This window comes from Muntiacus reevesi, chromosome 8 (genome assembly GCF_963930625.1).
Source record: "Muntiacus reevesi chromosome 8, mMunRee1.1, whole genome shotgun sequence".
Taxonomy (NCBI): Eukaryota; Metazoa; Chordata; class Mammalia; order Artiodactyla; family Cervidae; genus Muntiacus; species Muntiacus reevesi.
The window spans coordinates 54,881,637-54,895,804 of NC_089256.1; the positions used below are offsets into that span (position 1 = coordinate 54,881,637).

General features: G+C 35.9%; 1 protein-coding gene across 3 annotated transcripts in view; it reads right to left on the reverse strand.

Moving 5' to 3' along the window:
- The window catches only part of IL1RAP (interleukin 1 receptor accessory protein), a 139,529-nt gene that overhangs the window by 27,111 nt on the left and 98,250 nt on the right, over positions 1-14,168 (reverse strand). For all 3 annotated transcript variants that reach the window (XM_065942266.1, XM_065942264.1, XM_065942265.1), the window contains exons 5-6: positions 3,568-3,733; positions 1,707-1,778 (exon numbers count right to left, since the gene is read on the reverse strand). In XM_065942266.1, coding sequence (XP_065798338.1) covers positions 1,707-1,778; positions 3,568-3,733 — 238 coding nt within the window. The remainder of the gene's footprint in view (positions 1-1,706; positions 1,779-3,567; positions 3,734-14,168) is intronic.

Below are 14,168 nucleotides of genomic sequence, written 5' to 3' on the forward strand. Positions count from 1 at the left end.
GTTACCCTTCTGAGATGGAACATGGTGAAGACAGGGGGAGTTTCTAGGCAAAACATGATAATAATAATTGTAACAAAGGCAGCAGACTCATTGAGGATTTTGAATGATTCCCTGTGCTAAATGTTTTGGCTACTTATCAATAGATGCACTTAATTTTAACAAGATATTATGAATTATGTTTTAAATTAATGTTTTACAGATGCAAAAGTTGAAGCATAAATGCTATCCCAAGGTCAAATTGCAAATAAGTGGCAGACCAGGATTTCACCCAGACTGACCTTCTGTTTTTGTTTCCCCAGAACAGTTCTGTTTTATGCTTGCTTTCCTAGTTAGTTATTAATATCGACTACTTTCATTCTCAAAAGGTGTCCAGGTTGAGATGATAAATTATATTGTCATCCCAATTTGAACTCAGGTTTGTCTCACTGAGTGGTCATACTCTAGCCTCTCTTCCAATGCAAGGTTCTTATGCCATTCTCTAGACAGTTGCCCTATAACAATATGTAGAAAGATAAAGTGACCACGGATTCAGGCATGCTTTCGTAACCATAATATGACAGACAGAGGAAAGGCATTTAGTGATTAATATGGGTTTACCCTGGTGCCAGAAAGAATGTTCATATTAATATATAAAACTGAGTTTAGAAAATCTGGTCCATCCAGGATTGGCAGACTCCCTCAGTGTGGTCTTGTTTTTTTCACAAGGCAGATCACTATGTGCAACAGTACCTTAATTTGAGGGGATTGTTGTCTTCCATCTGGATTGAACACTGCTTCTATTGTCTTTAGCACATTTTAAACAAATTTTCTATCTTTCATTGGGTTGGAATTGAATATATTGGGAAGGATATGATATAGTGAAGTTGCTCAGTCGTGTCCAACTCTTTGTGACCCCGTGGACTGTAGCCTATCAGGCTCCTCCATCCATGGGATTCTCCAGGCAACAATACTGAAGTGGGTTACCATTTCCTTCTCCAGGGTATCTTCCCAACCCAGGTATCAAACCCAGGTCTCCCACATTGGAGGCAGATGCTTTAACCTCTGAGCCACCAGGGAAGCCCATATATTGGGAAGGATATGATATAGAGGATGTTAAATTTTTCTATGGTTTTCAAGTTAACTTGAGAGGCTTTGTATCAGAAGAATAACATATTATACCTTAACTGGTCAGTTCCAAATAATTTTTTTTTTCCAAATAATTTTTGTAAAGAATGAAAAAATATGAAAACTAAAAGGAGACCAAGATAGCCAGTGTAAACATTTGACAGTGTTCAAATCAAGAGGTACTACTAGTTTTATTGTTACCTGTTGAATTCCCAGTTCTGCCTCCAGTTCCACTCCCCACTCCTTTGTAGTGGGGTAGAAGTTTAAGGAAGTCTTTTGCTCATGTTGAAGTCTCGGTAAACCAGAACCCTACACAGGCTAAAGTTTGCAGCAAACAGAAGTCACTAATCAGGAGAGGAAAACTGCTCACAGAGGGAAAAGGGAGCATCTGCCCTGAGAGAAGCAGAGAATACCCCTGAGCTGTCTAAGAGATCAAAAAAGGAGCTCATCCCCAGAGCTGATTTGGTTCCTGATAACACTTCTATTTCAATTCATGTGTTTCTCTACAACAGCTCTCTATGCTCTTGCATTAACTTAAGTGACATTTTAGTCATTGTAATTAAGAGAATCTAACTGATATTCAGAGGCACATCTGTAATTACCTGGTTCTTTCTCGTAGACCACATGATCATCAGGTGAATAGATGTGGGGAGGCATTGCATCATTTGGGGAGCCTGTGGGAGAGAGGAAGGAACCAAGGGAGATGATGTCAAATCATGGACCTTTAATTTCACATAACCTATTTCAAAAATCTGCTCTTCTGTGAAGATTGCCCAACTTCCTGGCACAATTTGTCCATTCTTGAAAGGACCCACAGTTCCATGTACAATCAATTACAACACTTCTTTCACTTAAAACAAGCAAACAAAGGGAAAACAATACATTAAGTATCCTTCATGTTTCAGACAGAACTATTTTATCCAGTGTTTTTGCTTTCCAGAGCCTATATGAGGTAGATTTCTTTCTCATACTACTTAGCAATTAATCGATTTCAAGTCTTCCTCAGTTGTTTCTTTTCTACATATTTCTCTTCAGTATGCTCTGAGTGTCTAGCTTGGAAATTGGTTAAATAAGTAAGCATTCATTAATGAATGAACAAATGGAAAATTCAAAATCACAATTGTGAGGTCAGCACAGAAGTCTACCTGTTATCTAGTTATCAGTTGAATGTTCATTTGTAGGACTGCCACTTTTCATAACATTAAATTTAGTCTTATTTTTCTTATGTATTAGTCCCCAACTCAGTAGTATTTCAAAGGTAAGCACAGAAAAAGGAGGCGTGATTACAAAATTATTTGATTTGAATTTTATCTGCACTGTGTTAAAGCCCTTTCATACATTATGCTGAACTTGGTGTCAGACTATACAGAAAGTCCTAAACAAAAAAGGCAGAAGCCTGGGATTTACAATTACTTCTCCACTAACACAGGGGCCTTCTCTAAGAGGGTTAGTTTCTGTTGCTGGGCCTCAATGGTTCCATCTATTAAAATAGAGGGTATGAAAACCTCACTCTGATATGGTGTCATTTTTATTAACGATACAGTGGGCATGCGGTGCTTGGTCGCTCAGTCATGACTGACTCTTTGAGACCCCATGGGCTGTAGCCCCCAGGCTCTTCTGTCCATGGGGACTCTCCAGGCAAGAATACTGGAGTGGGTTGCCATGCCCTCCTCCAGGGGATCTTCCAGACCAAAAGGGATCAATTCCAGGTCTCCTGCATTGCAGGCAGATTCTTTACCCTCTGAGCCACGAGGGAAGCCTACAGTGAGCATAGTAGTATTATATTTAGGGCTCTCCTCTAAATGTTATCTATCCTGAGACTGGTTATGTTGATTTCTAGGTCTGCTAGGAGCCTGTTGACTCTGTTTGTACACTGTCTTTCCCATTTCTCTAGTGTCTCATCCACAAAGAAAGCAATGGTTGAACACTGCTAGCAAATACCTTTAGCACTAGTTACAAAAGTTCTAGTACCCCCAAAATTCATAGTTTACTTAATTCAAGTAAAAAACTGTGTGTTTTTTGTTTTTACAATATTAACCATTAGTCATTAAGCTTCTACTGTTTGCCTGAAACTGACTTAATACATACAGCACTAGCATATTGTGTATATTATTTCTAGTATTCTGAGCTCTACCAAATGTTAGACTGTTGTAGTCCCGGAGTATAGGAAAGTCATAGAGCTAATAAATGGCAGTGGTATAATCTGAGCACAGATATGTCTGGCACTCTTTTCACTGCCCAAGCTGTCTTTACTTCACTCATCCACATATACATTCAGTAGAACAATAGTTGTTATATGCCTGCTATGCATGTGGAGTTGCTGAGACCCTGGAATACTACAGTAAACATAAAAGCTAAGCTTCTTTTCTTTCAGAATTTACATACTTCTTTATAACAAAATATTAAGAGCCTGAACAAAATCATTGCACTTTGCTGTGTGCACTTAATACAAATCATGCTTACCTACCACCTTTACAGTCTGAGTTCTGGTGAGAGTGAAGGTACGTCCGTTTTCTGGATATGTGACCACACATGTGTAATCTCCATTATTTGAAACCATGGCTATGATAAAGCTCAAGTTCATGCCTTCAGGTAGTACATTATTAAAGTTATGTATTCTACGACAGCCCTAAGAAGAAGTAAAGTAAAATACGTTTACTATTGAGATACATGCATAGAAAATATACAAACACATATATGCACATCTAACTTTGCACAGAACACAGACATATCTATGCTGGCTACATTTTTTACAAAACTATTTTGGTCCTATATTTGATGATTTTCTGCTAAGAAAGAGTGCGGTAATTTTTATTACCCTTTCTATAAAAGGAAAATTAATATTCTTAAACTGAAATATGAATTCAAAAGCACAAGGTTCCTGTCTCAAGACCTAGTATTCAAATTCTGGGAATTTCAAATTAAGAGTAAAGCAAGGTCAAAGTTTCAAAAAAAAATGGTTAAGGAAGCTTAAGCAAATGCATACACTGTTACTTAAAAAAACAATTATTTTTCAATATTTCTTCACTGATTATGTTAACTCAGAGTACAGTCATGATGACAAGGTAGGCTCTGCTTTAGATGTCTGGTTTTGGCATTCTTGATCATTCTGTTGAATCACCAGATCAGTTATTTCCAAACTTCTTGTTTTTCTTCTGTTTATCCTATTTCTTAATTTGAATAGTATAGAGTCCAGAATTTAAAAGTAGAATATATTTTATGAGTCTTAGCAAAAGCTAAGAGTTTATTTGTACTCTAACCCATATTTTCACATAACTCAGTTGCTTTTTAAAATTTTGATGTTGAAATATTTCATTCAACATAACTAGAATCCTGTTTCGGATCTCTCATCCCCACTAATTGGCTGTATTGTTTTATTGTTTTCCTTTAAAGAAAAGAACCAATACATTGTATGTGACAAAAATATGCATTGAACATTTACTTTTAGAAAAACTTGTGTTTTTCTTTTAAAAATCAATACATTATTTATGACAAAAAGAACTGGGCATTCTTAAGGTACTCCAGATCTTTAAAAGTCTCAGAGTCTATTACCAGCTTGTACTTTCAATTTCCTATGTTCATATATTTAACTTTAATTCTTGTATCTTCAAGGTTTTCTTACTTCAATTCCTGGAGCATATGTTTTGAAATATGACAGTTACACTAAGTAGCACATTTTGTAATTCTCTGTCACAAGAAATAACATTTTTTAAGAACAGTACTAAACTTCTGATTCATGGTGATGATCATCAAGAGGAAGATGACATATACTCAGTTATCTTCCTGAATATGAATACAATTTATCCTGTTTTGATAAGCAGTGCCTCTAGATAATTGTCACCTCAGCACAGTATTTCAACGCTCTAAAGTTATCACAAACTATAAGGCAACAAAACCCTGTATTCTTATAATAATTTATGTCATATTTGGTTTAAATTGAGTTTATACTATCTATAGAACTATTTAATTTTTCAAGAAATTTTTGGTTAAACAGTTCAAAGTTATTTTCCTCTTTCATGTGTTAGCTTAGCTGTTCTTAAGTCCATGTGAAGTAGATAAATCAGATTAAATATGCCTTAGTTTTGCAGGTGGAAAACAAGATAGATAAAGAGATATTCTAGATAACACAGTGCAGAGCTAAAACCCATTTTTTTTAGACAGCTGAGTAAAGGTCTTTCACTACCTTCTTAATGGAGAATGAACACTAACCTTGATCCATTAGTTGAGGCTGAAAAAAATTATACTGAGACCTGTGCATTGGAAGGACTGATGCTGAAGCTGAAACTCCAATAATTTGGCCACCTGATGCAAAGAACTGACTCATTTGAAAAGACCCTGATGCTGGGAAAGATTGAAGGCAGGAGGAGAAGAGGATGACAGAGGATGAGATGGTTGGATGGTATCACCAACTCAATGGGCATGAATCTGATGGTGTTGGTGATGGACAGGGAGGCCTGGCATGCTGCAGTCCATGGGGTCGCAAAGAGTCAGACACGACTGAACGACTGAATGGAACTGAACTGTGCTTAGATGTACTGCATCATTGTATCCTTATTCCAAATTTAGCAAGTCTAGAATGTTCTTATGCCCACTTTATAGATGAAAATACAAAGGCCTATAAAGGTTAAGTGATTGCCATTATCATAGAGCCAGGCAGTAGCAGAGCTGGAATTTAAACCTAGATATACATGTTTTGAGGGTCTTGCTCTTAATCCCACCAGACACTATCTCCCCACCCACTGTGGTTCTGACCCACCTGGGACCAGTCCCGGTATTAATAGTGTGATGTGGTTCTTATATGAGCTTAATTCTTACAATTAGTGGTAATCTGGAAAAACATAGTTTTTGGCATGAGAAGTTAGCTATTAATACTAAACTTGTCAAGAGCACTCCTTAAAAAAATGTTAAAAATATTTTTTACACACTGTAGTATATATATATGTGTATATATATATATGCATATATATGTCAATAGAAGAAACTATAACACAATATTGTAAAGCAATTATACTCTAATAAAAGAAAATCCAAGACAGTCAAAAGGTTAAAAATATTTCATATTTTTCAAATCAGTAAAACAAAAACACACACAAAATTTTTTTTAACTCACCAAATATCATTTATGTAAAAACTATTTAAAAACATATTGCTTTAGGAGATATAGTATGTGCTACAATTATAAAGAAATGCTTCAGAATCAAAGTCTTCTCATTCATTCCTTCACCCTTGAATATTAATCAATAAACTGCATGCCAGGCACTTTTCCAGGTTCTGAGTGTACAGCGCTGAATAGAACAAGAGTCAGGCCTCATGGACTTCTCATTAACAGAGAAATGGAATCTGACACATCTAAATTGCAAGGAAAATGTTACAAAACAAGTGTGTATTGATCTCTTGCTAGAGTCCTCTTTCTCTTCACCTTATTCCAAACTCTTGAGGATGAACTTGAAATTTGGGCTGAATATGCCTGACTATCATCGGTTCTATGTACCAGTATTGTAAGTCAAGTTCTCTGGGATTTTCTCTTCTTTCCATAAGGTAATATAAAAATGTAAGCCAAGGACAGGTTTTCTTGGAGATGATTTGATTGGAAAAATATTTCAAATTGAGGAACATTCCATACAAAGGAGTGGAAAACTTTTGGAGTCTAATCTACCATTCAGAAAAATCTGATCATTCAAAACTAAATTAACAAGAAAAACAGTAAAAAGCTATTAAATCTATAACATGTTAGAAGAGGAAATAAATAAAATATTATATACATTATAGGTTTTTATGTATGTAGTGGGGGTAGCTTCAGGGCATTGTTGAACTAAAAACACCCATTAACTTTAGCCTGTAGTATCTGATGAGCTCTGCTTTTTGTAAGCATCCGCCCTTCATGGACCTAAGACATAAAGGAAATTTTTGAACATAATGAATTATTCCTGAAAATAAATCCTTCATAATTTTGGTGATCAGAATCATTCACTTGGAATCCAGAAAAAAAAAAGTTATGAACAGAGATCTTGATACTCAAAAAATAATAAAAATACATTTCCAAATATAAGAAATAGGTTAACAACATGTGGATTCCACTATAAAGCAGAAATCTGACTAGAAGACAAGTCACTCACTGAGTTGAGCCATCAGTTCCTCATTCTGCATTTGAAAAGAGAAGTTAAATAGGAGAGCAACTCTTCAACCACATAATGGTAGCCTTGGCAACCTACAGCAGTATATAGGTAAAGATAAGCACAAGAAATGACTTTGAGATCCTTGAGAGGAAATAAATCATGTGTGAGGTATGGGGTGTGGGTGGGCAGATGGCATGACTATATAAGAACAAATATTTCCATTCAGTAAGCCTACAGTTTTCAAAGAACTCTGTTAAGGAACAATGATGGAAAAGACACAGTTCTTAACCTCCAGATGGAGATATGCAGTCTAGTGGAAGACTGCAACAAATACTATGAAAGGCATACTGGGATGGGGAAGTGGAGGAAGAAGACCGAACAGAAAACATTTAGAAAATCTGCATGGAAAAAGAAGATCTGAACTGGATCTTAAAGGACAGATAGATTATTAAATCAATCAGGAAGAGAGGAGACACGGAGAGTTACCCTCCAAGGACAGAAAAAAGTACAAACAACATCCCTTTATTATTCTTATAGCATTTTGCTCTCCATGTTAGCACTTAACTAACTTCAACATAATCATCTCTTTTCATTTATCTTATCACTTTCTCAGAAAATTTACTTCTGTGGAATAAAGTGGTGGGTAGGCAGATTAGTACTTCATCTGCACAGCCAGCAACTGCTCAATGCTGAACACATAGTAAATGCTCAATATATCGGTGCTGCATGATCAAAATTATAAACTGAACCAGAGAAGCAAAGACACAATACATGGAGCTGCAAGCTCACATGGAATGCAAATGATAATAAGATGGTGAATATAAAGACTTATAAAGATATGGGATGGGTGAGTTGTAGGATGAGTGGGGAAAGTAGAAGAAAGGATAAAAAGAGTTAAGCTGAGATACGAGGATAGAAGAGTCAAAAATATCTACTGACATTTTTGCTCCCAAAATTAAGCTGTTATAAAATACACCACACTTGTTCAAAAAGGCTCATAAGAGTTTTATACACCAGTCACTTTCAGTGAGCAGAACTATGTCACGCAATATTTGTGCAATAAAAACTGACAAAGTCCCCTCTAGGTGTCAGCCATTGAGTTAGAAGGTAGGCATTCAGTAGCCAGTAAAAACAGAAATGGCCCTTATTTCCATGATATCTTCTAGTCCAAACTAATTCATTCAATTTTTAATCAATTCCTAAATACAAAGTACATTGACTCAGTTTTGTGATATGTGCTTGATAATCAAGGGATAGCAAAAGAGAGAAGACACTACTTCATACAGAAGAGAGGAATGCAATCATTACAGTAACAAAGATGAGATATAAATTAAGTGCCATGAAAACATAGAGTGGGTGATTCATCCAGCCTAATTCACCCTGAAAGCGTCACAGATATTTGAACTGAGTTTAAGTTTAAAAGATGAACCTTTAGGTCCTCAGAAGCTCTAAAACTATATGTAAAATGCTGCGTGCATATATGCATATATGGAATTGTGCATATGTGTGTGCCCAACTCTTTGAGATCCTGTGGACTGTAGCCTGCTAGGTTCCTCTGCATGGAATTAAATAGTTATAATTTGGAAAGAAAATATGGTACATACTTTCTTTATATAATAGACTAAGTAAGCGCTGTACTATGCTAAGTTGTGTCAGACTCTGCGACTGCATAGACTGTAGCCCACCAGGCTCCTCTGTCTATGGGATTCTCCAGGCAAGAATACTGGAGTGGCTTGCCATTTCCTCTTCCAGAGGATCTTCCCGACACAGGGATCAAACCCATGTCTGCTGCATTTCCTGCATTGGCAGGTGGATTCTTTACCACTGAACTACCTGGGAAACCATACTTTCCTTATACCAAAAGTTAAATATCACTATATAGGGACTGTAGGGAAAGGAAAGAGATAAAGAACCAACCACACTAAGTTGTCAGATCAAACTGAAATGAGCACTTTAAAAATAACATCTATTACATAGACCTTGCACTAACTTCCTGATAATATTTGCTATGCCAACAAGAAGGCCAACTCTGGCACTGTTTCAGAAATGCACTTTACTGATGGGTCTTTCCAAAGATTTTCCTATTCCCTAACAGGTTTCTAAACAATATCCAACCAATTGTGAACAATTTCATACCGAAAATTAAAGGTGGATATAAAACGCCAATTTTAATGATTATACCAAGGACACGGACAACAAGCTTTTTTTTGAAAATTGATATCCAGAATGGTATCTATACTGTTATATAGCAATTGAGAGCATTTCAGTAGCTGCTATAAATGTAACACCCAAAGAATTCAATAAAGTGGTCTCTCCAATTCTCAGGAAGAAAGGGAACACTGACTTTGTTTTCATAAAGTGTCTTTGGGGAAAAAAAAATTCAAATATCCAATTATAACAACGAGGAAGAGTAACTACCCATTAATATGAACATCAAAAAGACTTGTCTTATTTTAAAGCTCATGTGTCCAAAACATTTAACAATAATAGTGAAAACAACAAGATCATACTTACCTGTGCCATGACCACTATATATCTGGTAGGCTCTGTGAATAAACAGGCAGCCTCCAATTTATATACATGTTGTGTTTCAGAAGTTCTTTCAGGAGCTGGCTATTTGAAATTCAATAAATGACTTACAAGCTGCAGTTTGCTTTTCCAGGTTAGTTACAAATACTGGCTTACTCAACATTTACTGAACATCGATTTCATTCATAAGATTGTTGAATTAGAGAACAGTGAATTCTGGGCCCTGGATGAAGAAAACTGTGCCATGCTGAAGACAAGGAGCGAAGGGAAGACATGTGGAGGAAGAAAGCAAAATCCTGCCCCATTTCCCTAAGACTCCAAGACAGAAATGTCGGATTTTCTATTCCTTCCAATCTCAGTTTTCTGAGCTCCTTCTGATTTCCCAGGGTCTTCTTTTCATAGGTTTCCTTATGTCTCACAGTTCAGTCTACAACCCAGTCTGTGTTCAGAGATAGTCTTCCCCTTCAAAGTGCCCTTTGTGCCAGAAGTAAAGACTGGACCAACCTTCTCTGTGGCCTTTCTGGAGAGCACAAGCTTTGGAACCACACAGAACTGGCCGGCAAGTCCAGATTCTCATCTTATCAGCTGGATTGCTTTGAGTAGACAATATAAGATAATGTAAAAGTCTGGGCTCTTGATACAGATTGCATAGCATTGAATTTTGGACAAATCACTCAACCACTCCACACTCCAGTTTCCTTGACTATCACATGGAGAAAATAGAGTCTACTTTGAGCTGAGATAACTGAGTGAAATTATTAAAGCATTTAGAATTCCTGTGCTCAATAAATGTTAGTGATTATTGTTTGTATCTCTAAACATCTGTTTCCTAATCTACATAAGGATAATATCTACTTGAAGGATTGTGATGAGTATTATGTATGATGATATTTAAAGTACATAGCACAATGTATTGCCCTAGTGGAATGAAAGAAATATTCAGTTCAGTTCAATTCAGTTCAGTCCCTCAGTTGTGTCTGACTCTACGACCCCACATACTATAGCATGCCAGGCTTCCCTGTCCAACACCAACTCCCAGAGAGTGCTTAAACTCATGTCCACTTGAGTCAGTGATGACATCCAACAAACTCATTCTCTGTCATCCCCTTCTTCTTCTGCCTTCAATCTTTCCCAGCATCAAGGTGTGTTCCAATGAGTCGATTCTTCACATCAGGTGGCCGAAGTACTGGAGTTTCGACTTCAGCATCAGTCCTTCCAATGAATGTTTAGGACTGATTTCCTTTAGGATTTACTGGTTTGATCTCCTTGCAGTACAAGGGACTTTCAAGAGTCTTCTCCAACATCACAGTTCAAAAGCATCAATTCTTCGGTGCTCAGCTTTCTTTATAGTCCAACTCTAACATTCATACATGACTACTGGAAAAAACATAGCTTTGACTAGATGGACCTTTGTTGGCAAAATAGTGTCTCTGCTTTTTAATATGCTGTGTAGATTTGTCACAGCTTTTCTTCCAAGGAGCAAGCATCTTTTAATTTCATGGCTGCAGTTACAATCTGCAGTGATTTTGAAACCCAAAAAAATAGTCTCTCACTGTTTCTGTTGTTTCCCCATCGATTTGCCATGAAATGATGGGACCAGATGCCATGATCTTAGCTTTTCGAATGTTGAGTAAAATGAAAGAAACATTAGTTTCCTTTTTTCAATTCATTAGCTTTCATCCTTCCGCTAACAGGGAAGCAAATTTGCTGGAATTGATGAATGTGTCTTTTAACTACTATACAGTTATTTGTATTACTAAATGAGACAATTTCTATGATGTCAAGGTAAGGAATTCAGTTGGAAACAACAAAGAGGACTATTATAGGAGGGCCAAGATACCTTGGTGGATGCAGGGAGTGACTATTAAAAGTACAAAGCAACATAGACAAAAAAAGTAGCAGCATGTGATTGGAGAATGCAGTTACCAAGAGACTTGATTTTATTCCCAGAATGGAAGCACTCTTAGGAGTAAAGCTGTCGATCAATTACCAAAATGTAAAGAAATAAAAGGCAGTATAACACACATCAATAGCAACTTTTTTCATAATCAGAGAATAGAAAGGATGGATGGTTACTGGTTATCTTCTTTAGTCACCTGCACATTGTTGGGTATCTGCCATGGTCATGATTTTATCACCATGATTTTATTTCTTAGTCTTCTTTCCAGGCTTTCAGGTTTTATTCACTCCATGAACATTTCCTCCCGATTTGTATCTTAGCCCTTTTCTCACTTTATTTTTCCTACTTAAGGGCTTCAACTATCACATAAATGCGTCCAGTTCTCTGCCTCCAGCTTTGAGTTCTTTTTTAGTAAGCTCCAGACCCATACACATGTAGCCACTATTAGCCACTGCCATCTAGATGTCACACGGATAAGTTCAACTCATATGACAGGATCTAAATTCATTACTTGTCCCCCAAATCTGTTCCTCCTCTGCTGTTTCATATCTTGATTAATAGCACTGACACTTGTCCAATCAGGAAAGCCAGAGATCTGGGAATTATCAGAGATACAGAGATGGATATGGCACAATTTTGCCCTCAATAAACAGTCAAACTCATAGAATGCCTATATGTAAACCTCTCTTTTTAAAACCAATAATAAATTCTCTTATAGAACTCATAATTCTACTTTTTTATAAGAATAGGAATTCTTACTTATAAACTTTTTTGAATTAAACTGAAATCCTTTGAAACTATGCTGAGGAGGGCATATATCACATTGATTACCATGTCCTCCCCAGACTGCTGACATATTGCATTGAATACAGCTGATGTTCAACAAGTAGGTGTTGAAAATATGCATGAATAAATGACTATAAAACAATAAAGGAAACTAAAAGTAACACTGAAGTAGTCACAAATAAATAGCTATATAAGGGTATATGAGGGAAAATTATTTCAACTAGAAAGAATACGGAACATTTTGTGAAGGTGTAGAATTTCATCTGTTCTAAAGGAGGAAAAGGTGACGTTCCAGGCAGAAGGATGTTCCAGGTGAGGAAAAAGAGGAGAAAATAATAGAATATGTATAAAAGTAAAATTATTTATTCAGACAATAAAATATTCAAAATATACAGAAAGTGGATAGGGTCTCATTAGAAATGAGAGACCTTACTACAGATAGATAAATATATTCTTTTAAACTGGAAGATATACTTATTAGTGTAAAATTGTTAATATACTTCTTTTAATCCTTTTTACCATGGAAAAGTACAATCAGAGAGAGAATATACAATGATCCCTTTACCTGTATCTAGTATCAAAAGTACCAGTTCAAGCTATGTCTTATTTCATCTATACCTACTCACTGCATCTGAATATTATTTCAAAACAGATCACAGACATTATACAATTCAATTCATAGATATTTCTGTGTGTACCTCTAAATGACAAGATCCCTTCTGCAAACATAACCATTATCATAATTTAAAAAGTAACAGTAATTCATCGATGTCATCAACATTCTGTCTGTGTTTATATTTCCCTGAACTTCTCCTAACTTGTTTTACAACTTTTTTTGAATAAACCATGATCCACTTAATGTCCATACATTGCAATTGGTTGTTATGTATATTAAATCAGTCTTTTCCACCTCCCCTTCCTTTCCTGTCTCCTTTTCTTGTATTGATTACAGAATAAAGCTTATATGAAAAACACTCAAAACATATGTATGAGTTAATGAATTAGTATAAAGCAAATACTTTTATAATCACCACTCAGGTCCAGGAATAGAACATTGACAGTTTGGAAAGTGCTCACATGCTCAATGTCACCTGGACTTTCTTTACTACCTCCCAAAGTAGCAACTATCTGTTTTTGCATAGTGAAATCACTCCTTGTTTTCATTTACAATTTTATTATTCATATGTGTATCCTTAGATACTATAGTCTCAATCACTAAAGCATTTTAAATGTATTTTGTTTCTTTTAATCTGTTCATTCCCACTCTATGCTTCTTTTTTTGGCAATTTATTTGTTGACGAACATAAAACATTTGGCCTATGGAGCTTCTCACTATTTAGATTTTGCTGACTGCAAACTCATGGTGCAGACCAATACATCCTTCTGTTCTCTATATTTCCTGAAAAATGGCAGCAGGAGCCAAAGGTTTTATCAGACTCAGATTTAACCCATTTGGCACAAATACAGGTAATACTGTATTCTGTCATTAAAAGGAGTATGGCTGTTTCTCGTCTTATGATAGTAGCACTCATTGATGTATAATGCTTAGATTTAGTAATTCATTGGGGTTTGCAAAGTGATTATATACTTTTATAAAAATATACTTCCCTGCATCATTTCATTACTCAGTGTACATTTCTTATAGAAAAAGCAGGATAAAATCTTGATTTTTTTTCCTGTTTATTTACCAGTTTTCAAGGTAATGCTTTTATTTCCTTAACATCCAAATGCAG